This window comes from Prenolepis imparis, unplaced genomic scaffold (assembly GCF_030444845.1).
Source record: "Prenolepis imparis isolate NDT839.2.m4 unplaced genomic scaffold, iyPreImpa1.0 SCAF_7, whole genome shotgun sequence".
NCBI lineage: Eukaryota > Metazoa > Arthropoda > Insecta > Hymenoptera > Formicidae > Prenolepis > Prenolepis imparis.
The window spans coordinates 10,828,805-10,856,161 of NW_028141165.1; the positions used below are offsets into that span (position 1 = coordinate 10,828,805).

Consider the following 27,357-nt stretch of genomic DNA (forward strand, 5'->3'; position numbering starts at 1 on the left):
ACAATTAGCAAATATTGTAATATCGTATATATTTTGCACGTAATCAATCTAAATGACAGAGACAGAACTAAAAAATTCTATCTGTGACAAACGATAATTCTATCTGTGACAAACGATATTCTATCAGATACAAAAAATAGCGATAATTTTTGTTGCGACATCTAGAAATTTTTTTGCGTGCAGGATAATGAATCGATATATGGTAATTTAAGTGTACGAGCTAAATCAAGAGCATTGAATATGATTGATTAATTAATTAAATTCGCGATCCTATGGCTGTTACATTTCGCGATTTTGCTGCTTATTAATGCTCCAATTTGATGTTAGAAATATTAATTTTCCAATGAAATAACAAAATTCAACAATATTGTGTCGAAAATAATAATGAACACAAACAACATAAATTTTATAAATATTGAAACTAAAGTTTATTGATTTCTTTTTAAAAATACGCTTTGCGATTTTCACGAAATAGCTTCGCGATTAAATATACGAATTTGGAAACATGAGATAAATTAAGGATTTCTATTATGAATAATTGATTAATTAATGTAATGGACACTAAATGAAACAGAAATTATATTATCACGTTCAACGATTTAATTTAATGTAAAGTTAATTTCATTGTTCCAAATATTATAAAGTACAATTCTATAAATGTACAATACAATATTGGACGAAAAATAGATAAGCGATTTATATTTCACGCTATTATAAGATTATTTATCTCACGATATTACGATATTAATGATCTTATCAAACTTTTTCATAGATATAAAAATAGTTCCAATTTATATAGCTAATCTAAATTAGAGTTGATTCAAATCTTATTTTATGTCGATTATTGAACATTCTATAACTAATAATTAATGAAATCTCTTACCTATTATAAGTTAAAATTGTATCGAGAAAATTAACTTTAATTCGTTAATCCGAATATTCATCCTTTTGCTAAATATTAATATATACATATATGTATATATACATATATATATTAGTTATTATTTCTAGGTGAAATAAAAATAACCCGCTTAACGTATTTCGATATGACGATATTTCGTTAAAATTGTCTTGGAGGATCCGTTCGAGAGGACGATAGGATGATTTATTTTATAAATACAACCGTAATTTATCGAATGACGCAAACGGATTCCTCGAATCTTCCGATCTGCTTTTTTTTCCAAACGAAAATAAACGCGCGTGGTTGTTTCGAGAAGGATCCTCCGCTTATCCTTTCGCCTTCCCTTCTCCCCTGTCCTTCATTTTACGTGTATTCCCTCGCCCCCATCTACCCTGCCAAAAGTTATTTCCGCCGAAAATTTATCGCTTTGGCGAGAATCGAGGCGTCATTTCCGGGCGGACGAAACAAAGAGAGCTCGCCAGTCGCGATCTCGCTCTTTGCTCGAAGAATAATTGGCGCCCTCTTTTATCACCTTCCTCTTTAATCCGTCCTGCCTAGATAAAAGTATTATCGCGGAAACTCCCGAATGTAAATCGTCAGCTAAAAGTACGCGGGGTATCGGCGCATCTATCTTCCTGAAGAGAAATGTGCGCTAACGGGAAAAGACAAGTGCGGGTTGTTTTCTTATTTACAAACTTCCACTCATTCGATACATTCGATTTAACTTCCGACGACGATAAGCAAAGCAGCGATTTAGCGATTCAACCCTCCCGAAGTATAATGAAATATGCCACTTCGTTTAGCAAATATTTGTTCCTAGATAAGAAATAAAATTTCGGTCATTTCAATACGAAGCAAAACTGCATTCGCGATTAAAAGAAGACATATCTTGAGGAAGTTTAAATAAAGCAGCAACGAAAATTCGAAATAATTTCATATTTCGCAATTTTTATTGCTTCTTAAAAAAGATAGACAACAATAATGTCTTTAATTATGAGTAAAGTATATTAAATACATTTATACGATCACGATTACAAAACGCGCGGTTACGTCATTCTCGTTGCTGCATGATGATGCAAAACGAATAAAACTCTTACGAACTTGAGCTCTTATGAACGAGGCAAACGAAGCACGCGATAACGGGGCGAAATTTCCGATCCGTTTCTCTCGTCCGTTAGAGATCGATCGTTAGGGCGTTTCGTTTCCTGAAAAGGGTCTACGCAGAGAGGAGGGGTGGAGAGAGCAGAGAGCAAAATCGAGGGAGGCACAGCACTCGACCGATTAATTAAAAACTTGGAACTGCCGTGTCAAGAAGCAACGCTTCGCCAGGGAATGACGCGGACTCGCTCGATGTGACAGGATAATGCCGTGGTGACTAATCGGTATCGGTTCGCCTACGGGGGCTTTTGAATTAAAACTACCTCTCTATAGTAAGACATCAGGTCGGGAGGTTAATGTTATGACGGATCCACAACTCTCATCTTATTACATCGTCTTCTCTTCGGATAATAAAAAAAACTCGCTCTCTTGTAATCAATTTTGAGCTCTCCACTTCTTACGATCTTTAATCTTAATCGAATATTCCGCTCAATGGACGCTAAATGAATCTGATTTATTTTCAGTTTTTAAAATATTTTCACGAGTTATATGAATCATGAAATAAATCCATAAAATACTATTTTAAATAAATATTCTAAAATGGAAATTATATTTCAGATTTCAATTAATTGCAAATGAAAAAAAAACAATATATAATTTTTTAATTTTTTGATCAGCAAGCAATTCGGCAACTAAACCGTTAACATTTTTAGAAGTATAAATTTATACGATTTAAAAGGTCGAAATAGTTCGCAAGTGTTCGCGATGTTTGAAGCTACATTGATTTAATTTCTATTATCTTGCTCGAGTTGCGATATCGCGTAAATTTAGCAAGGCCTGTTAAGGAAATGCGAGCGAGGTCGTGAACCTGATCTCCTCCCTTGGCCGAGACAGTACGGGTAATTGTCGTGATTAATTCCATGATTTTCTTCATTCCGAAAGCGGATTGGATAGCTGGTTTACTTCAAGTTAGCGAGAGTTGGAAAGCTGCGCCGGGTAATTTAACGCTTGCGGTTGTTATCGATTATCGAGAGCGCGATTTGTTGCCAATAAGTATTTCTGCCGCGGGATATAAATATTGTATATCGTTTGCGACGACGAACAGGGTGATTTGTGAAGCGCGCAAAAAAAAATACAATTACATCTGTTGTCCATTAATTTTTTTTTAATTTAATGAAAACGTGTAAAAATTTATTCGTCTCTCTTTCATTAATAACGTTAAAAATATATTAATCTACCGCATGCACACTTTTTATGATTTGTACTTTATGGTACAATATATAGAGAGCTAAGTGAACTTCTATCACTTTTTTCCTTTTAATATAACAAGACTGTAAGAACTTTTGAAAATTGTCTTCATGTTTTTACAAACACGCAAAGTTGCAAAGTTTAGTCCATGATTATAATCCCTAAAGACAACCAGACTCCTATAAAACTTGATTGTTGCATGATTCTCAGAACAGATTAGCGCATTGAGATAAGGGATGATATATTCTTTATACATGTATCCCTAATTTGCGATTTATGACAAGCTGTTTCCCCAATAACATGTAAAAGCGGATCGATTTTACGCAAAGTATAAAATAATGTATATAATAAAGAGCTATCGTATATAATGATGAAGAGCCATCACATAAAGAGCTATCGAATAATGTATTCACTACAGTACTTATCTTTATGAGTATTGTAATATATCGGAACAACATTTTTAATCATTATTATTATTATTTATATTATTATTATTAATATTATGATAATCTGTCAAAGTTAAGTGCTCGCGAGTTAAAAGATAGTCTCTAAACTGTAAATCCTTTATTATCGGGAAATTTATGCTTTTCATGATATTCATAATATTCTGACGTACGAAAGCAACAATAACGATCGGCATAATTCGCTCGTTCGATCGAGCAAAAAGGAATCGAGATGGACCAAAGGGACCGATTCCCTGTTTCCACTCCCCGAGAGCCACTCGCCCTTAGCGTACCGTCCTTTTAGGCAGGTCCTTCGTACCGGGAATCGCTTAACGAATCGGAAAAATCAAGTCTCCTTTGCCGAGACCGAACATCGCTTTTGCGTTGCCATAAAATCGTGTCTAATTAACCGTAAAAATAACGAGATTTTTGCGATGTCGTCGCAAAACTACCGTCGAGATTTGACTTATAAAATTTACGAATGCAAAATGAAACAACAGCGTAAAAATATAAACGACAGTTTATCCCTTTGTCGAAAACACACAAGAGAATTAAATCAATCTCTAATAAATAATTAATCTGAATTTCCGTTCCACATGTATTTCACTGCAATTACTTTTTAACTATTTTCGTGTTTTTCAATATAATTGATTTACGAATAAATAAAAATAGAATAGTAATGTTGTTAAATCGGATCTTCCTGAGACTTAATTAGAAAGAGATCCTGTTACTTTTTTAACCAAATCTTACTTTCTAATTAAGAGCAAGTAAATGTAAATTTTTCCGAATCCCTTTGCCCGAGCTTTTTCAACTCTTTCGAAATAGCAATTAAGCCCTTCGTATTTTCTCTACAGGATAATCGATATGCCTTTCTTCTTCCCTTTTTTTCGTAAACATCGTGTATCGCGTGCTTTCAATTTATCCGAGGAACGTGTTGTATATATGTAAAATGTAAAAGAAAGCGGACAAAACTCTCGTGATCGTTAGTCTACGAGTTTCGAAGACTCGGTATCGAGATAAAACGATAATGCACAGCTCAGCGGGCTAAGGGAGGGTGGCACCCTTGACTCGAGGGTGCGTCGTCAGATTTAGTCTCATTAGAGTTCGCATTGTGCCTGCCTATGGTCGATTTACGTTCTCTCTCGTTATAGTCATTCGCCGTCTTCCGTTGCTTTCTCGGGCCTGCAAAGAGACTCTTGGCCTCCTTTTTCTCCTCTCCAGCGATCTAACGAGCTTCCATTAAGACCACAATGCGTTTCTCTTGTTTGCGCGTGATTGGCACGATATTTACTATGTCACATATTATATGTATATAAAGAGAAAAATGTATGGAAAGATGGGAAGTAGAGGAATATCTCGGTGAATTGGATATATATATATATATATATATATATATATATAAATTTTAAAATAAAATAATAATTACTCTAATACTAAAAATATAAAGTTTATAATAAAGTTTTAAAATCTAATATAAAATTTCGTGAAAGATTGGAGAAAAGAATAATGCTACGGTCAGTCTTTTTGAGCTAGTCTTGTATATAACAAGTTGTGTTTAACTATTTTAATTTAACTGCTCCGGAAAAATGACTAGCATAAGTTCTGTAAAAATTTCAAACTATCACATGTATATAATATTTTGAACTATTTTGGAATACGTAAGATTGTATAATATGATTATGCGAATATAGAATCGGACATTCGCGTCTCTTTTCAAAACTTTTTTCTCTCAGGTTAAATATACCGTACTTTCTCACTAACAAGAAAGTATCATTAGCAGGGATCGATAACCTTCGCCGAGCTTCTTGTCCCAACTTCTAAAGTTACGGCATTTAAAATTCCGTTTAAGACTCAACTTCAAAGTTTCTTCTTAGGCCGTAGAAATTACGGGCATATCGGTACTTTACTTTCGTAGATAAGATCATTAATTTACAGCGACTCTTTTTATCCACGATGCCATTTGCGTCTATTAGTATTTATGCGTACAGATAACTTTTAATAAAATAATACCGTCACGCGCGTGTAATATATATCATACGCGCATTTGTAGTTTTGTATCATTCATACAAAATTTTTCACTAGTCTGTGTTGAGTGATAAAAAGTTTCACATCTGTGATAAATGTTTATACATTTTTATGCATTTATTGTGCCGCTATTTTTTACTATTTACGTATCTCACATGTTAAATTAAATTGCTTTATCGTAAATATAAAATATAATCGTACATCGCGATTATATGAGAGTGTTATATTAATGTTTCATATGAAGAAATTGCGATATTTTATATCATTAATACAATATTGCAAATTTATTATACATATTTGTATATAAAATTCTCTAACCACAATATGTGTGTATTATTTTCATGATATACGATATTATACATATCGTTAGAATAATTATTTACTCTACAAATTCAAATACTTCAAAAATTTTTAATTTACGATTCCATATCTAAAAAAGATATGTAAAGTCGATACTCGCATATATCGAAGTTTATTGTTGTCGCTTTTCCTCGATACTCATTGTCTGTCAAGATTCCCGTTGTGCGTTATATTCGTAGTCATCGCGAGGGTTATACAGTTTGACAGTTTGTTCAAAATAAAATTAAATAAAATAATAATATTAGTTTTAAATAATATGTTATAATACTTTAAACTCGATTAATATTTTTTGACGGAAATCAGCTGATAACTATCAAAAATATTAATCGAGTTTAAAGTATTATAACATATTATTTAAAACATTATTTTATTTTATTTTATTTTGAACAAACTGTTAAACTACTAATCCTCGCGATGACAGCCTCTCGATGCTACGAATATAACGCACAATACGAATCAAAACAGTCAATCAGTATTGCGGAAAAGATGCAACAATACTTGCGAGAATCGACTTAACATGCCTATTTAGAAAGAGATGTTATAATATTTTAAATTCGACTAATATTTTTGACAATTATCAGCTGATTTTTGTCAAAAACTATTAATCGCGAAAAAGATATTATATAACATATTATTTTAAATGTTACTATTTTAATATTTTGAACATATTATATACACCTTCATATTACCGCTATAGAAATGTTATAAAATAAACAATTTCTCACTCACCGATACGTACAAAGCGGAATTGTAGTACACAGCACACATTGATCTGAAAACAAAATATTCAAATTATGTATAAGTATACATATGTGTGTCGAATATCTCATAAACAATGCAGTTTAGAAAAAATGATTTTATATTGCATACCTCACAGTTGCCCCACTGTCGCCCGATGCCTCCCCGAGCCTCCTCCTCCTCTCTTAGTCCATGATAGCACTCACGACACTCGCGAAAATACAAATAATTACGACCGCCCGACACTTTACACGGCACTCCCGACACGACGCGTGTATCGCAATGCTACCTGTAACAAATAAAATACATACATGTATTAGAATCATCTTATTATTTCGCATTATAACATACACAATATAAATGTATATAAACCATATATGTAAACTAGAATTAACGATAAATATATCCACGCAATTCGTGCGCGCGAAAACAATTGGGTTATGTTGGCAAGAGATTTTGCATCGAATTTTTCGCGAAATATGCGTTTCGAACAATTACGACTACATATCAACGTTGAAATTATGATATGCGATTGATAAATATTACAATACAAAGGTTAGAAATCGTTTCTAACGATTATGCTTACTAATTAATCACAGCGGGACGCAGCTCCAACTGCCTGATACTCGCGGCGTTTCGGTAATGGCCGAAGCTACAAACATCGGCAACTTCATGCTAATAGCGCGCGCGCGATACTATATACATGACTTAATATTAATAATTAATTAAAACTTGAAGGAGATTCGTTCGAAAAGATATAGTTTTAGAAAGAAAAAATATTAATCGAGAATAAGGTATTATAACATTATTACAACATATTACTATTTTATAACTTTTATCATATTATTATTTTAAAATTTAATTAGCAAATCATAACATACACAATATAAATATAAATATGTAAAAGCTAGAATATTTAATTAGCAAATTTTCGCTTTATTAATATTTTTAAAAATATGATAACATATTATGTAAAACATATTATTATTTTAATATTTTCAACATATTATATACACCCCCATTATCGCTATAGAAATGTTATAAAATAAACAATTTCTCACTCACCGATACGTGCAATAGACGACGCGTGAATCAGCTGTGTATCACAATGCTACCTGTAACAAATAAAATACATACATATATTAGAATAATCTTATTATTGCGCATTATAACATATACAATATAAATATAAATATGTAAGCTAGAATATTTAATTAGCAAATTTTCGCTTTATTAATATTTTTTGACAAAAATCAGCTGATTAAAACGTTAATTTGCTAATTAATTTTTAAAATAATAATATGTTACAATACTTTAAACTCAATTAATATTTTTGACAGTTATCAGCTGATTTCTGTCAAAAAATATTAATCGAGTTTAAACAAACTTTATATTATTTTTAAAAAATATCATTTTTTTAACATAAAACCGAAGAATTGTGAAGCTTGTGTTCTAGTAAAATTAAAAAATTAAAAAATTTGTTGTAATTATTTTTTTTATTTTAACGCTGTTGATACAATTAAATTCAAGATACTAGAAATTAGAAAGCAATTTTATTAATATTTTGAGCATCAGCTGATCATGTGAATTTTACAATATGTGTGCATGTATTAAGCACATTCATTTTTATAACAACTTCATGGACCTTTATATTGATTTTGATTCGTGTCTCCTTCAAGACGGAATCCCCCGACACTTGGTAACGTTCGAGGTTTGTTTCTTGTTACAGCGAGTTCTCCGGAACCGCGCACTTGTCCATACTTGGGTAAGTTCACGGTAACAGACGTGAATAGGAATCAACGGAATACGCGCGAGAGTCGTAGAAGCCAACACCAGCAAGAATCCCTGCTCATCCGTCACGACGGCGAAAAAGTGCGACACGCTCAAGAGAGGAACGAGGATCGTCGGGGCCGCAAGCTGGATTACGAGGTGGAGAAGAGACGGGCCAACAACGAGTATCTGGTCCACGAGAGAATGGGTCGGCGAGCGCGCTCGAATCGCGGCGGCAATCGGGGTCACAAAGACTATAGCCTAGAAGAGGCGGCCGTCACCTTGTCGAGGAGATCCTCCGAGCTGGGGGATACCTTCCTAGAGCGTGCCTTGCGTTCGAAGGTCAGGAGGTCGGGCGATCATTCGGAGCAACGCATCGCGGAGAGTTCGCGTTCTAAAACAAGAAGATCACGCGCCGCCGATGGTTTCGCGGAACACGCCTCGCACGAGACTGAATACGCGAAGGTTGATAGCGAAAGTGAAGACTTTAGAAGGAGAAATATAGAAGACTTTCGACCCAATGACACGGATATGATCAGACGGTTGTGGATCGCGGAAGACGCTTGGAGCTCCAGCTCGCTTCAGGTGCAGGACGATTATTTCGGGGATTATATGGAAGCCGAAAGCCCACCGCGAAAGAGATCCGCGTCCGACACTCCGGCCGACAAAGGTTATATGACCTACAAGGATCTTCTAAGGATGAAGAGGGAACTCGAGGAACCCGAGAGAGACGATAACATTCCGGAAAGGAGGGAGAAGAGGAACGAGGATGACTCGAGGTGCAACTCCGAGGTGACGACCTTAACCGTGGGTTGCTCCACAGCGGACAGGATGGAGTTTCAAAGTGACTGTGTCGACGACGCTATCACCGGTAATTATCTGCCTTTTCTTCCTCTTTATCGTATCATACCGAGAGCCTTGTGCCGTACTGGCCCCTTGAGTAAGGTAGGATTATTTTTTCAAGGCATTTTGAGCGTAGAGAATTCGACGCAGCTAAAGAGCGTCTTTTTAACGTTATAGAAACCGTTGATCAAAGCCGATTTTTTACTCTGGCATAAATCTCGGAAAAGAATAAGGTTTTATTATCTTTTCGTACCTCTATATCATTTATTTTCCGAGAGATGTTTTTTTTTAATCACACATAAACTGTCACTTTTTATTACTTTCTTTAAGAGAAAAATAATTTTAGATCGAGCAGAAAGATCGCGAATTCAAAGGATTTATAAAATTGCGCGATAAATCTAAAACACTCTATATATTGAAAAATGTTCAAATATGTATCATCTTTTTAAAAAATTTTACACAGCTATCTTTTTTCCACAATTTCATTAATATCGATTCAAAATGTCTATAAAGAATATGATTGATGAGCACAAGAGTTACTCGCATAGATAAGCGACGTGTCTCGTTTCTGCCGGGGTTTTTTGATATTAGAAGAAAAAATTAACACTCGCGCCCCTCTCTCTCGTCTTGAGTACACAAAAAGAGATAAGAACCGTTCATCAAATATATATATAGTCACAAAGAGCCTCCTCTGAGAGAATTTGCGTGGCTAATATTAATTAAGTAAATGTTAGCAGTAAAGCTCGCCAAAGAGACGACACAATATTTATCGCGCTTACGAAAATATTACCTGGGGACAGTATGACGAATTCGAGTCTTCAGCGTGAAAGCGACGATATTAAGCGACACAGATCTTATATATACGGGGCCGAAATTTGTGTCGTTTATCAATCACGATAATGTCGCAACTTCATTACGACGGAAATGATATTCGAGAGCTACGCTTCTTCTTTCGCAAAGATCGAAGCATTTAAAGAACCGCGAGGCACGTCCGCTTCCCTCCTCCCCCGCTTTCATATAGACTAGAGGTTTCTCGGTCCCCGTTGATATTCTCTCGACCCTCGACATCGCCTCGAAGTTTATTTCGGGGGAATAATGGCACTCGAAGGGTAACGGCCGTCGAGGCGCCCGACCCGTTATTATCCCGAAACTTTCTCAAACCAAGCCCACTCTTCCCTCGTTCCACGCATTTCGCGAAGATCTCTCTAGCAGCCTCGCGCGCTCTCTCTCTTTGCCTTCCAGCTTACTCTTGCCACGGTAGATGGTTCGACGCCGAGGGTACGCAGTTCGTGATCGCCACCCCGTTGGCGCGCAGAACAGCGTGGTCGAACAGCGAGAGCAACAATAGAGCACAACCCTACAGAAACAGCCGTAGACTGTGCTTCATGTACAAAGAGAGCGGCGGAGTTGTCAGTTTGACTGCCAGTCCCATAGCGTGTCAGAGGGGCATCCCGCCACCCACGCCGATGTTGGCCTTCAACGCTACCAGCACCGGTAAGTGGCAACCTTCGTCAACCCTCTCGCTTCCCGTCGTTGCGCCATTTCATCCCGGATTAGCGTTAATGTGGGAATACCAAGAACGAGCATACAATATACGCCCGCAATATATGTATATTCAAATCTATCACGTTAGAAATGTGTGTGCAATAATCTCAAGTTTTCTGATATCTTTTTTAAAAAATATTTTGAATAATATGAAAAATCTATTGTTATAAAAATAATGTGCAAATTTTATTTACAAAATCTGATTTATAACTTTTCTTAAAATTATGTACGTCGCTGCAACTTTAATCTTAGCATTTGGAAAATAATTTCATAAATATTCACTTCATAAATTTTATTTATGGATTGTCAAAAAGAAAGAAATAAGATAGTGTGCGAGACAAGCTTCTGCATATGTATCAAATAATAAATATCGTACAAAAATCAATATTCCATAAATATATGGCACAAGACGATGTGTCCTCTTAAGATTGAGTTTTGTGCGAATTTATCGCGGTTATGCCCGACCGGGAAGACGCGACGAAATTTTCCGTCTTTCCGCAAAACGTTGAACGTACTCCAATAACTTGCCCGTGACATGGAGGCTGCGCCATCCAATCGAAATCGCAGAGTCAGCGATTGTCATCCGTTGCGTCGCACGAAATCTCGTCGCGAGAGGGTGCGTGACAGCCGCGTATATAATCTAGCGCGACATTCGCGTAGCTCTCTGTGACAAACAGACTGCGACAGCGCGTTGATAAACGCTGAATTATGCGTCGCTAGACCTAGGGCTATCTCATATATATGCGTGAAATAACAGTCAAATATGATAGATATATTATCCGTATATATTAATTACTTTATTCATTTTACCGCGGTTTTGATTTCTAGTTTAATTTAACGATATGAAATCTTTCCTAAAAAATGTTAAACCGTATATTTCAAAATTTATATAATTATGTTAGTTCAGAAATTTTGCTAAAATGATTAATTTTAATAAAATTTTAGCCAGAGAAAAATTTTATTTATAATTTTTCAAAAATATCTGTAACAGGGATATCTAAGTTGATTTTATATAAGATAATTATGCGTCTAATTTTATATTTAATATATACATATTTTTGAAGAAAAGAGTATTTAGCATGTACTTGTAAATATGCACATTTTGTACAAGTATGAAAAATAATATTGCTTGACATATAAAATGATTGTTGCTTGATCGAGACTAGAGACATATCGCTTCTTTCTCGCACATAGACGCACGTGCACGAAATTACGTACACCGTATGGTGATAAAAATTCGTCACCTCCTATCATTGCAGGTCAATGCATGGAAACGAATGGTGGAAGGATCGGCCGATCGACGTACCTGACGATCGTTCTGCTGACGGCCACTGTCGCGATATTCAGGTGATTCTAATCGAAAGTGCGACAATTAATTAAAATCAGTTAAAAATCGGATTCGACAGCGATATCGAACACTCAGTGATCGTTGTAAGAGATATTCGCGACATAGTGATCGGCCATGACGCGACGCGATTGCAATCGATCGATCGAATGCCTGGGTCAATCTATGAAAAAAATAAAAAAAAGACAAAGAGTGCGATTTTAAACCGCGAACGAGAAAGGAAATAAGAAGCCATTGACCGATTTAGACAATCGTGTTTGTGGCTCCTGTTAGTTTCTAGCTGTCGGGAGAAACTCGCGTTCGAAGTGACATTCTCGCGTCGTCGACGGAAAACGAAACGGATAAAAGCAGTGAAACGGAAAAAGGAAGGATACGATGCATCTCGCGAAGAGTCGACGGAAGAGATCCCAAGAAATCAGTGAAAATTAGTTGAATTTCCAGCGGGCTCTTTTAGTGCGCGTAGAAGGAAGAGCCTCGAGCGCAAGTTTTCCTTGGTGAGTAAGTTTTTTTACCGGATGTAGCGCGTAGGCACTAAGATTGGGCGAAGAAATTAACGAAATTATTAAGCAATTTTTATGGTTAGACCATATCACGAGATCGGTATCGCGATAGATCGACGCGGATCTCAATCGCGAGAACGAAGGACTTTGTAGGAATCTACGATCCTGTCCTGTCGTTTCTTGCCTGTGAAACATAACAAACGATCGAATTACTTTTTAAAACGAAGATTAAAAGCAAGGACTATTATATATATATATAAATATATATTAAAAGACTATATATAGCCTCGACAAGTGCAAAAAGGCGAAGGAGCATCTACTCGGTAAATATTTTCTTCGCCGGGCGAACGCTCATTTCTTTGCTCATTCTCGGGCATGTACCCTCTCAATAAATACCGATTAATTGACGATACGAGTAATAATTATATCGATAAATTACATGTAGTACTCGCGGCGGGCGTCACGCTATCGTTCTTCGATGGATCGAGTGGACTTTCGCATGTCCTCGCGAAATAACGCCGCGAAGGATGATGAGGGGAAAATGATGGTCGGTGAGTCGCCGGTCCCTCGGCAAGGACGAGTCAATCGAGCGAGGTCAGTTAATTAGAAGTGATAAATGGGAATAAGGATAGCGACCCTTAAAATATATTCCGGCACGGAAAGTCCTTTAATCCGATAAGGAACAAATGTGTTATTTCATCGAACTGCGATCGTGAGTGGGTAGTTTTATATATGGAGGGTCGAGAGAATATTAAATGCGAGATGAAACTCCGTTTCCGGATGTCACTTAGTCACTCTTCCTCAGGGAGGTGGACTCACGGCTCGTCACATTTTTTCGTTATTTATGCGTCGAGAGGGGTCGCCGAGAGGATCGTCTATGATTTCTAAGTTTTATTCGCCGAGAATAAAGATCGCGCGCGATATCTTTAACGTTGAATGCGCAGTGATCGAACGCGAATTTATTTGTCTCTTAAAAGCATCAGCTTGATTGCGCGCGGGCGACATTTCTTCGGCGACATCCGTTTGACGTGCACATTAATGTTAAGCAATAAGCAATAAAAATACACGAACATATATACAAAGATATACACACGCAGACACATATACGCGGCAGCAGCACGCTCGAGAAAATGGTGATAACGAGGAGGTGGATGTTGTGCTTAAGAGAAGCGCGAACACACGTTAATTCGAAGAAGGAACTCGGTTAATTAGTTCCAGATTTTCGCGATTAATAATGACGACAGATTGAGCGCCGGACGTGACGTGTAGGACGCTACGATATTATTGTAACTAATACAGAGTCTATATTATATTATTGTACAACCATCTTTGTAATAATTAAGCCGTAATCGCGCGCGAGTGACAAGAGATGTAGGAAGAAAGACAAACAAAGAGGAAGTTAGGGACACCAGATAGAAAGCGTGAGTGAGAAATAAATGTGTGTATGTATGTGTACATGTACGAAAGAGAGAAGAAAAAAAGAACGTATGAATGAGAGTGAAAAGGAGGAGAGGGGGTGTAAAAAAAAAAAAGAGCGAACCATAGGAAAAAGCCAATCGCTATTTTAGCACTTTTTCAATCACGTTGTACGTAGTTTCTACGCCACTTACAACTACTTCCGTCGGATTTGATTTAATCAACCAGCGACGTCGACGAGATCGATTCTTGAGAAGCGAAACCGAACGAATACAGCGAAGAGAGATTCCCATCATCGTGTCAATCGTTTATACCCACTTCTAATTATTTCTCCTCTTTTTTCCGTTTCGATCTCTCCGGTTTGAAATTGCTCGTAACGCTGTGACGGTCGTAGAAAGACTTTTATTGCGATTATTCGCGTTATGTCATTCGCGTTATCTCTCCAGCCAATTGTTAGAATCGACATTAATCGTCTCGCATGTTAATTGACGCTCGCTCAAGAATCCTCTCTCGGACAACGCATTTTGTCGGGCAACGCTATCTCCGTTTCAGGGTTCTCAGAAGAGAAGGATCGATCGACTATCGTTAACAGGTAAGCGAAGATTATATTAAGCGCGCACGACAAAACACGAGCGGCGCGTTTCTCATTTTTCACCGACAGGTAGGACTTAGGCTACTTAGAACACTTAGCAATTATCACATTAGGAGCCATATTGTACCTATGAGCGCAGCGTACACACATATACACATATATATATAGCGTATATGAAGTAGTTAAGATCGGGTCTAGCCGTTAAGATTTCTCTAGCTTCTTAGGGGATAATAAGCTCATTGTGAACAGCAATCAGATCTGATCCAGATGCCCCGCGGTCACGAATCACGCGTGTACAATCCCGACGAAGTCCGATCGTCGATCTCGCGTCTGATGATGACGCGAATCTCGCGAGTGATAACACGAGATCTCGTATCGAAGGAGCGTGCGACTATGAAAATAATTTGATACAGTAATAGTCTGATTCATATTTTTTGTAAAAACTAAGAAAGATTAATGTCGAAATTAACGTCGAAATTTTTTGAACTTTAACATATGTATATTTTTCTCAGTGTTTAATAAAAAAGACACTGAGTTAGGCTGCTGTATCTAATGTTTCATAATCGAGAAACCACACAAAGATTTATCATATTCCGCGTGTTCCGAGAATGACATACAAAAAAATATGAATTAAAAATTTTTAGAATTTTAATGGGTTTGTTGTTGCGCGGATTGAACCGCAATCAATTAGATTTATGCACAATTTATGCCATCAACCGGAATAGAATGGATACCGATTGTTTATTATTCGATATATTTTGGTTAAAACAATAAATGTTTATTTTCCTTTCACGAGCATTGTTAGAATATGAATAGTCATACATAAATCTAAAATCAGAGATTCCATATCTCGCGATTTGTTGTTTAATTAATCCCACTTATATATATTGCAACCGAGTATAACCGAGTGTACAAATATTTTTCAGTGGTTATACTTTTATTTTTCCATATATTTCTATTCGCTTTCATGATTTCCACTATACACAAAGCTACAGAATGCATGCAATAATCAGATTAACCGAAGCTGACGCGAACAAAAAGCGGAACGGGCTGACAATATCAAAGAATAAAAATTTGTTATTTAAACATTGCTATATGCGTGCATTATTTCGCTTTCTAACTTTTCGCCATTCTCTTGCAGTTTACATCCGAAGACTTGCGTCGTTTTGGAACGATTCGTCCATAAACTGCACTTTATAATTTTTTAAATTCTTTATTATGAATTTTTTCTCTTTGTAAGAATGTCTCAAATTAAAACAGCGACATTATCGATTTCTTAAAAAATAATTAAGTGCAGTTTATGGACGAATCGTTTCAAAACGACGCAAGTTTTCCGATTATTTATTTATTTATTCGCATCATATTGAGTTGGTAAAAAATTTGATTTACGCACATGTGAAGGGAAACTTATGAATATTTTACAACATGTTGCGCAATCACGAATAAAATTTTCGACAATGAAAACGATCGAGTACGAAAGTCACGCGAGATCGTAACTGGCACTCGAGCGAACGTTCGAATATTCTATTATTTTCGATTTGCAAACGTCGAGGGATTCGATAATTATCAGAGCATTTCCAAACATCGTTACTAACCAACCGCTCGCGTCATTCATGTTCTCTCTCTCTCTCTCTCTCTCTCTCTCTCTCTTTCTCTTTTTCTTTCTCTTTTTCTTTCTCTTTTTCTTTCTCTTTCTCTTTCTCCCTCTCTTACCAAACATTATGCACACCGTTTAATGAGATTGATGCAATCGTCCGATGCATTTAATCCTGCCAATTTACATTGCGTCCTAATATCGTACGCGAGAGCATTTCGTTAATGGAGCCGCTAATGAGAAACAGAAACAGTCTCCTAGCTCGTTATTGTTTTTGATAGATTAGACAACCGACAGAAAATCGCTATACAAAGAAATTCGCGTTTACTTTATTTTATTCGTATTCGATGATCGTTTGATTTTTCTGTTCTGTCGTAGTGGAAACTATGTTGATATAAAATATCTAGCTCGAAAAATCTCAGAAAAATAAATGATTCCAAATTCAATAAACTATCGAGACCGAGGAAAAATAGATTCGTTTAAATTAAAAGATATGAAAATTTTTAAATCAAATATTTTAAAATCCTTTTTCCAGCGTTAGCTTCGCTTAGAGGAGTAAAATGTTATCCTTAACAGCTGATGCGCCGTCCCATTGAAACTTATCGGTGCACAATCGCTAAAATGACAATAAGACGCGCTTTTCGCGAACGCGCTGCGAACAGTTGATTTCACCGCAGTGCGGATGTGGCTTCGAAACCGATGTGAATGCCGAACAGGGATTAGAGCATCACGTTTAGCCGTACGGGCCGGCGGCGCGGCGTACCGAGACGATTAACGATTTTATGGAAGCTCGTCTAATGGGATTATCGGATTACTTCCGTGTCGGTACGAGCACTCCGCGCGCACTATATTACTCCTCGCACCACTCTGTGGATTACGTTCTCATTCTTGAGATCTCGCTGCTTGGCGTCAAACTGTTATTCTTTGAGATTTCGGATGCGTTCTCGACGGCAACCGAGTCACGATGAAGTTGGCCTCGTGACAAACGAACAGTTGGAATATCAATTCTGCCTTTAATTAAATTTATTTTGACAACGACACGCGAATCCAAGAGTAGAAAATTAAATTCGATTAACTTCGATTAAGGGGGAAAGCGTGTGCTATTTCTGAAGCATATAAATATAACGCGTTCAATAATATTTACATAATAATATTAATTTATAACGTTAAATGTTTTATATCGTACACATTTAAGTCAGATTTAATTTAGAAATTTCTTTAATCTTAATTTTTTTTTATAATTGGAGTCTTTATAGGCTGTTTATCTTCTTTCATAATTTTTTAAATTTTCTCTCATTTCTTATTAAACTTCAAGTTAGCTTCTAGTTATCTTTCTTTGCAATATTTGAACTAAAAGTTTTTCCGAACTTTTCTTCTTTCGTTTTAGCTTTCGCGTATCAGGTTTTTCTTAAAAGAGAAAGAAAGGGAGGGAAGGAAAGATCATGCATTCTAGAATTTATAAATTCTACTGGCTATCCATATATTTCTGAAAATTTTAGACTGATGAGATTTCCGAAATAACTAATCTAATTTTGAATAAATGAAACATCAACTGGAAATGATTAATTCATAATTTAATTGCGAAATGATGTGAAGTATAGCTTCGCTAATTCTATCAGTTTTTCTATTCCTCTTTTCATACATCAGAATATTTTTAACGCTCTATAGCACAATCAAATATCGCATATTTTATTCATATTATTTTTGTATCCATTGTGGAATATATCAAGGTACAAGGTATAAGTGTGTACAAGGCAGATATTGTGTCCACTGTTATTAAATTTTATTTGCGCGCGTACTTTTTTGAATAATAATATCGTTGTCACTATTATTATTATCGCTCTTATTACCGTTTCTCAATTCGAAGATGGAACAGGGAGATAAAACGAGGCCACGTTTCCGCTTTTTCCGAAAAAAGGAATGAAAACAACGAACACGCTCACGGGCTCGCGATTTATATCGTCATAAATATATTTACGATTATAACTCGAACTCTCTTCGATATCGCGCACGACGCTTTATTTCATAGCTTCCGGAAATAGATCCGTTGACTTCCCGCGTCTCTAGGGGATCGATACTCCGATAAAATCCCAGCCCGTCCGTTCACAACCGCTCGAAAACAATCCGCGCTTATTTCCCTTCGCGAAATACTGTCCGCGTTTTCTCTTTTCGAATCAAGCTCACATCCGGCTCGCGAAAAGACGGGAAGATTATCAGTGATATCCGGTCCGTGCGCGGCGACGATTCGCGTCTCCTGTCAACCCGTTCTTATCAGAAATGATCCATCAGGGTCACCGCGAGAGCAAATTTATATATTAATGAAAAAAATTCGATATTTACAGTTCCAATTATAAATGTATCCAAGTCCGAATTATATTTTTTGGAGAACTTGTGAAAAAAGATTATTTTTATATAATTCTTCCAACATTTGTAAGATTAATTTCTTTTTACAACAATCGATTAAATTACTATTGCACACTATCTCTAATTCTATTTTTTTATTTCAGATTTAAGATCTTTAAAGTACAAAAAATACAACACCAATATATATATATCAATTACAATAAATATTAATTGTGAAATATAAAATGTAATTATTAAATACCTAAAAAATATATATTGCATAGAATGAAAGATTTCAGGTAATATTTCTTTGCTCGATTATTTTGTTAAAGACAATTAAAAATAATTAGCTCTGAAAAATCATCGTTCAACCCTGATGCATCGATCCTATCCACGCAGAAATACACACATACGCGTGTCGTTTATGGTTTGAAAACCATCGTCGTCCGGAGATTAGAGTGCCTCTGGTACCATATGGGGAAACGACGAAACTTCCCCCAATCTGTAGGAGGTAACGACTCCCGCGTGTGCGCATGAGAGCCGCGATGCGTCTCGATTACGAGAGAGAATACAAGGGGAAGAAGAGAAAAATGCGAGTCGCTGATAGCCCGCGTTTTTCACAACCCAAATGCCGGAAAGTTCTTGAGCGTTATTGTACCGCAGATTCAACTCTCCACAGCGATAAGCGACGCGAGCGAGCGAGCTTCTTCTAATTTCCCGCTAGATTTTGATCCTTGCATTTGCCGCGTGCCACACACTCAAAGTACTTTCTTTATTAACTTGTTTCGGCCATATACGGATAGTTGATGAACTTGTGATGTATACTACTACACGAAAAGAGTTCATTCAATTTTATATTTATTACAATAGATTATTTTCAAAATTCTAATAGGATATAAGCTTGTCATCTAGATCTCTTCATAAGTTTGTTAGAACTTAATTCTGCAAAAGGCTGAGAAAAGTCAATTTTTATATGTAAATTTTTTTTTTTTATAATTAACCCTTAGATTGCCGGGAAAGCCACTTTTGTGCCTCTTAAATGTGCTAATAAGTTTATGAAATTCTTTTAATGTTAAATGTATTAATAAAATTCAAAATAAAGAAATAAATATCATAAAATATATAAAAAAAATATAAATATTGAAAAACACAAAAAAAATTTTTTTTTTTAATTATAAAATAAGTAAAAAAGTAGAAAAAATTAAAAACAATCAAAAAACCAAAAAGGAGCTACAAACTTTCTACGTCCACGACGTTAGCTCTGAGTAATGCTAATAATGGAAAGTTCTCTGCATGAACGTATACGTTTATATTCAAATATATTGTTATTCATTATTATTTCTAGACTCAAAATTTCATAAATCTATGTTCAGAATTGAAATCAGCGACACCGAAAACCCTCAGATACACTTATTTTTGAGAAAAAAAATTTTTTTATATTTGGCTGTCCATTCCCTGCCGGGAAAGCCACTTTGTGGCTCTGAAGAAATCTCAAAATTCGACACGATGTGTATGTTATTTGTACATATAAATTTTTAGGAAAAAAAAAAACACTATTTTAATGAAAAAATGCCGGCAGCCTAAGGGTTAAGGAATATTTAGTCTTTATGGCCAAGTTAGACGCAAATAACGATGTCATTAAAAGGATATTACAATTGTAGCCGCTATTCTAATCTATATCACTGACTATATAATTATTTCTGTGATCTTTCTTTATAAATGCATAAGTCAGAAAGATAGAATATAGAAATAGATTCTCATAATTCCCATAGATATTACTCTACTTGACAAATGTGGATTCGCTCACCCTCTGAAAGTGGTACAAACTTTGTCGGGAGAAATCAATGTAAAAAATGCGTTCTCGGAACATACGGAATTGTGTGCCAGGAGGCTTTCGCAAACTCGGCATACACCGTCACTTTCCTTTCCCGTACAGTATAGTCGGCACCCTCCGTCGATTCGAGGACGTTTTCAATCAAGGGACAATCATCCCTCGACGAGCAATCCAAGTTCTATCGGATCAGCCCGCCGTTTCGTCCCCCGACGAGACGCGGCTAGAGATCCGTCCTTCCCTTTCTTCCCCTAAACCTTCTTATACGAACAACGATAGAAATAACTTCCGCTACACCCTCAGCAATGGTCCCCGAATGTACGATGCCGCAAATGCGTGCGAGAGGTGTAATAGCACCACCCTGCGTTTCGAATAACATTGAATTAATGTTCTCGTAGTGATTGGTTCCGCACATTTCTTCATATCGATCACAAAAATGGCTATTATCAAATTTGAATTTTTTATCAATGCGGATAAAAACATTTTATTATATATTATATGTTATTTTTATAGAAATCTTTCTTGCGTCAATATTAACTAAAAGAAAGATGAATATTTTCTTGAAATATCGAGTTCTCTTCATATTTGTGAATTAAGTGATGCCAGTTTAAATTAATATACATTTTTTTATCAACAATCATTAATTTGTGAAAAATTTTGTACGCTAGAAAAATGTGCACGTTATTAAAATCAATGTGAAAAGTTGATTAAAAGAGAATTAATAATATTGAAAATTCAAAAGTATAGGGTGGTGCGGCTAGGACAGGTTACTGATATACGTATATGCGTGTATTAAAATTTCGATATGTGTATATAGATATAGTACTTTGTGCGTATATTATCGGATGCGTCCGATAATAGATAAAGAAACGCCCGAGACACGCGCGTGTAATGAGCGCAAAAACCGCGGGGCAAAAAAGAAATGTCGACGAGAGCCATCATCACCTGATATTTCATTCTCGTAAATTCGCTAAATTTGAGAGTGACATCAAATCGGATTATTCAGCGCGAATAGTTGAAATGGAATAAAAAAATCGACTGTTCTTATATTAATGTGAAATGCAGACGATCTCATCTCAGAATAACGGAATATCGCAGTTATATGCATTATGCATTAATTTTTTAACGGTATTGCAGAGCAAAATATTTAAATTTAAAGAGAAGAAATACAATATTTGAAGTGCAATATGTCGATATAAGAGAAATATATAATATATTAAATTTTTGATATAATATTAAAATAATTATATACAATATTTTTATCAATGTTTTTTTTTTACTATGTTCCACGTTATAATTTTTACTGGAAATAATTGTTAAAATATCATTTTATGACTCTAAAACTAATTTATTTATTTTTTTTATATATATATATATAAATGTGTCAAAATCGATAATTATTGATTTTTGCTTTTTTCGAATGCACATATAATTTCGAGATATTTTTATTTTTATTTCTGTTTTTTTTTGTATTTAATCGTTTTATAATGATATGAGGAAATAAATGGAAAATCCGATCACCTAATTTTCGGGCTGGATAATCCGCTACGAGCTCGTCAAGAAGTTTCGCCATTGGCGTGGTGCGATAAGAGGAAACTGGATACATGATCACTTCGGATTTGCATACTCCCTCATAGTCTAAACTTCATTTGCTTAGGCGAATTGTCGAATTAAAGCGACGACGATCGGTCGTCGTGCAACGCAAGCGACTCTACCAGCAATTTACTGAATCAGAATCGAATCTGGGTCAGATGAGCAATTGGAAAGTATTTATCGAATATAGTACGCTCATGGAAATGTCGAAGCAGAATTAATAATAGAATAAGTAACTATTGGTCGCTAATAAATATAGCAGATGTAAAAGGAAGAAGCCGCTTAAAGGTTTTTGTTGTTCATAATGAATAATACAAAATTATATCCACTCGTTCATTAGATTAAGATTTAAGATACTAGTGCAATTGAACAATCAATATAGTCTTTATAATAATTTTTATTCAATTCCAAAAAAAAAACCGAATAAAAATTACGAATGCCATCCAGTATTTTTTATTATTATTACGGGAGAAAATTTACGAATTTGAATTAAAGATCAATATTATCGCGTTTGATCCGTATAGCAAACTTAAGTACTGGAAATATATGTCGCACATCGACTTCTATCGAATACTCCCTGAATCGGCCTTTTCATGAGCGCGAAGCGAACACGTCGCTGCATTTACGGTCGCACAATTTTCCGCCACCTCGGCTACCGCTGTTTCTCTCCAGCTTTAATCGCTTGCTCGACATCGTCCCGACAATACGAATTGATGATCGAACGTAAAATTGATCGTTCACGTCGCGTGCCGAACGCTCAGCGAAGTCCATTAAGATCTCACATTATGTGTCGCGAATCATGCCGCGAACGCTCTAAAGCGACTATCGTAATTTCGTGATTACATAACGGACAATCATTCACAGACCTTCGTTGCTGAGATGAAGTTTGCGAAGTAAGAAAAAAGTGATCTCTATTTATTTATTTATTTTTTTTTACGAATCTTTCTTTCAAAGAATATTCGGCATTTTATTTGTGACTTTTTAATCCTTTTTTTAATTACGTTTAATATATTAGATTAAATCTAGGCTCGTGAAAATATTAAGATTATTGAATATTTTTCAAATTACATGTCTGCTTCGACATTATGTAGATGGATTGCGACGTTTGTACAATTGCAATATTGCATTTATGCAAATCTGAATTATCATGATCCAATTATCCTGGATGTTTATTGTAGGAAAAATAATACCGAACGCGACGAACGTTGGCTATGAGATCGGCGAAAAATACGATTTAGTAGTTTTGTCGAATGAATGGCAAAAGCAATACTCTCTGTACGTGGATGCGTGCATGATATTTATAGTGTGTGTAAACCGTGAGGAAAGAAAAGATAAGTGTGTAAGCTACCTGTGCCTTGTAATAAACCATATATATATATGTATGTATATATGCAACACATGAAAAAAGAAACGTAAATACACATTATATATATATATATATATAGATATAATGCGTGACACACTGAGATACACGCATAAACATACACGAACGAGATACTCTTACGATAATCTATTTAAACAATCGTTGCCGTCTCTTCTGAAACAGAAACCCCCTCTCAGAATTTCATTACAGCGCCCGCAGAGAGAAATAACGGAGCAAATGACGAGGAAGTAAAAAAAAGAAATGAAAAAGATATGTTGTTGAATAAAATAGCAATAATCGAATTTTCAGACTGAATTATGATTGAATATTATACCGCAAGTCTTTGTTGTCGCGGCGGCGACGCGCGAGTGTGTTAATTATTATAAATACTGTTACAGTGTCTTGCTACAACCGGGGAGATTAAAATAAAATCTCGAAGCTCGAAACACCTTTGGAGATTTTATTTGCCCTTATAAAGATTCAATCCTGAACGCATAAATTTTTTTTTACTCATTTATTATTAATCTAATATATAATTATGACTTTTTGATTAATTTATTATTAGACACCAATTTCTTGGAGATTATAATAGATGGAACTGGAGGGGCAATCGTCAAATTTTTGCCATTTCCTCAATTTTGTTTGCGTAAAAAAGAAGCGTATCCCGCGATCAATTTTCTTTTTCTCGCTCATGCTCGACCGAATTTATCGCCAGTCGTTGTTGCGTTGCGAGCGGCCAATTGGCGAAGAGCGATGCCCCTTTTTGATTTAAGGTCTCTCTTTCTTTACGATCGCGCAGTCGACTGTCTCGCACGGCTAACAGCGACGCGCGCGGACACATAAATTCTTTCTCAGCCGGTGCTGGCTGGCATGTGGCAAGATCGAGATTCGGCGTGCGGGCTTCCGCCGTTATTTACTGCCATTCGCACGGACCAGAGGGGCAGGAGGTGGAGGCTGTTTTTGATGGATGTCGCGGGATAAGTGCTTTTTCTTTCTCTTCGAGACCGTTTTGTAATTTAATGAAAATAAAGAAAAGCGGAGGGTTTCTCTTTTGTTTTTCCGACGAAGAAAGATGTACCATTATACCTCATCTCCATCATATCTGTGAGACGTCGCTGCATCGAGGAAGAAACAGCCAGGTGATGTATGTACTTAGTTGATGCATGTGAATAATGCTCGTGTGTACGAAATTAGTTTTTTGCCAGAGAAAAGTGTTGAGAATTAATATAATACTCTAAAAAATAATTTATCTAAATATTAGCTGTTAAATATATATTTTTATTTAAACAGCCAAAGTTTTAATTGATGATGATCATTATGTTTAATCGAGTCTGAATATTTTTCGCAATTTTCTCATCGATTTTTATATTGAAACAAGTGTAACCTATTTTAAAAACTCGATTTATAAGGCACACAAAAATAGATGCACTTTTTAAAAATTTGGTTTGTCGATAAAAATATAAGAAAATTAACGCGTTACGATGAAATTATAATCCGATCGGTATATTCGATGCAACGACGAAATCATTAAATGTACAGTTTCGTCCGCGAACACGAACGATCTTCGTACACATAATTCTCTGAAAGTAAATGGCAGCAACTACGAGAAAGAGTCGTAGATCGCTTGCTCAGCGTGTTACACAAAAGGAACGAAACTACCCGCGCTCGTATCAGCATTTTATCACCCATGCGATCGACATTACCCCTTTCCACAGCGCGACACGAACTACTGCGTCGCGCAAGGGGACATGTTTCCACCGCATTATGAGATCGATTACCGCCGATGTGGTATAATTTCGTATATCAATCCGTTGTTTCCACTTTTTACGTGCGGAATCTGTAATAACCATTGGGTCTTAACGCGTTGAAAGACTGTCGTTCTCTTTAAATTTTCGCCGGATTTTTTACGAATGCGGAATCGAAAGCTTTTTAAAACTGCAATGAATTATAAAATTGAACCGCGAAAAATAGAGTGATAAAAGAGTAAGAGTAGTTTTAACTAAGTTAGACGTCAAGAGTGAAATTAAATGAAAAATTTCTGTGTTTTAATTAATTTTCAATGTCCTTTAATATCTCTCTCGACGATTAATAATTTTATTTAACGCTTCGAAAAGGAGAAATCAGTTTTAAATAACGATTGCTGCACAGTTCGCGTATTTGAGGAATGCATGTTTTCTATCGTGCTTTTATTCTGCCCCGCTTAATGATCATTTCTATAGGGATAATATTATCGTCATTGATTAAAATCCGGTATATGCTTAATTATCAAGCTTTCGGTAACGTTTTATGAGCATCTCCGTATTGATTAACAACGATAATAAATGAGCGAAGCACAATGTCCCTACGCGAAGGACAATGTGGTTTCTGGAAATTTAATCGCATAACGACGTGCTTTTCATTTAGTAATATTTAATTACTATATGTTTTACGAAATAATAATTAGGTCTCAATACGGGAGATTTTTTATATAATACGAACAATAATATTCATTATTGTTCGCAAAATACTACGTGCCATTATTTCACTCTCATTAACTAGTATTTCCCTTGAGTTTTCCGATATATGTATATGTTACACATATTTTTCAACAACGTTTGATTATTATATTGCAGATGATAAATTGATTGGTGTATGTATATATATATAATTTTTATGTAAATATCATCCCTTGCACAAATTATGAATTATTTATGTCATTCTCAATTGATTATATTGATGCAGTAATTTCTTCTTGTTAAATTTTTTTTAGATATACAAGAAGCATGCGATTTTCACAAGCATTTATGGCGACTTTGATTATTTAATTGGACTCTTTCTGTTATACATATGGTGATATATATTTATTTAAATCTTCATATAGAACAAAATTATTAATTCTTTTTATTAGTGCAATATCTATAATCTATACTTTAGAAAGTTAAATTGTTAATCCTAGCGAAATTTTATCGAATATTGCCAAATAGATAAATAATACGATAAAACTATTTTTTTATCATATATTTCTATTGTATATTTGTAAGAATAAAATATAATAACTAAGATTTGCTGATGATATCTGTTTGCTACAATCAAAACTGCAAGCGATAACTCTTTTATTTTCTATATATGTATGTTTATATGTGTTATCTTGATACGTTTGATTCTTTTGCATTACATGACGGGCTACTATTCACCAAATACATAAACAGTAAACAATTCACTAAAAAAATGCTTGTCAACACGTCGTTTATCGAAAAAAAAACAGATAAATACCTGATTTTAACAGTGCTTGCAATCCGGTTGATGCAAGATCGATATCGCCTAGATTGAAAAATAACCTGTATTGTTCTATCCGCGCGCGTTATCTGCCCACGTATGTCTCTTGCCATTTTCTCCGTATGTATGTATGCGTTTCGAATATATGTATATCCTATTACCTAACACGCGCTAGCATCCTGCATGTTACAATTGAGATCGCGTGACAGACGGCCGTCTCTATCCGGTCGAATGAGACGACGTGACGGGACGCGACACGAAATCGGTACATGACCAGACACTTTTTAATCACGCATTACACGACCACCATAAATCTCCAAGCGACCTGTTATCGCGCTGGATGCACTGTCCAAGGACCATATTTCATTGCATAAGATGCATATAATGCGATCCATAATATGATATATATTACATTTCAAGCACGATCGATATATACATATATATATATATATATATATATATATATATATATATATATACAGGGGCTATAATTTGTCATTTTTATCGCGTAGAAAATTTCAAACATTGCAAAATTTTATTTTTTTTACTTTTCT

The 27,357-nt window shown here is 35.5% G+C and overlaps 2 protein-coding genes across 3 annotated transcripts in view; one reads left to right on the forward strand and one right to left on the reverse strand.

Annotated features, from left to right (window-relative positions):
* LOC145938120 (uncharacterized) overlaps positions 1-7,929 on the reverse strand; it is a 245,478-nt gene extending 237,549 nt beyond the window's left edge. Inside the window, exons 1-3 of the mRNA XM_083041524.1 lie at positions 7,879-7,929; positions 6,946-7,102; positions 6,805-6,847 (exon numbers count right to left, since the gene is read on the reverse strand). The gene's annotated coding sequence lies outside the window, so the exon portion shown is untranslated. The remainder of the gene's footprint in view (positions 1-6,804; positions 6,848-6,945; positions 7,103-7,878) is intronic.
* LOC145938119 (uncharacterized) overlaps positions 1-23,988 on the forward strand; it is a 252,577-nt gene extending 228,589 nt beyond the window's left edge. For both annotated transcript variants that reach the window (XM_083041522.1, XM_083041523.1), the window contains exons 11-13: positions 8,543-9,454; positions 10,669-10,920; positions 12,231-23,988. In XM_083041522.1, the coding sequence (XP_082897648.1) occupies positions 8,543-9,454; positions 10,669-10,920; positions 12,231-12,322 (1,256 nt within the window). In that variant the 3' untranslated portion in view covers positions 12,323-23,988. The remainder of the gene's footprint in view (positions 1-8,542; positions 9,455-10,668; positions 10,921-12,230) is intronic.
* The last annotated feature ends 3,369 nt before the right edge of the window (positions 23,989-27,357 follow it).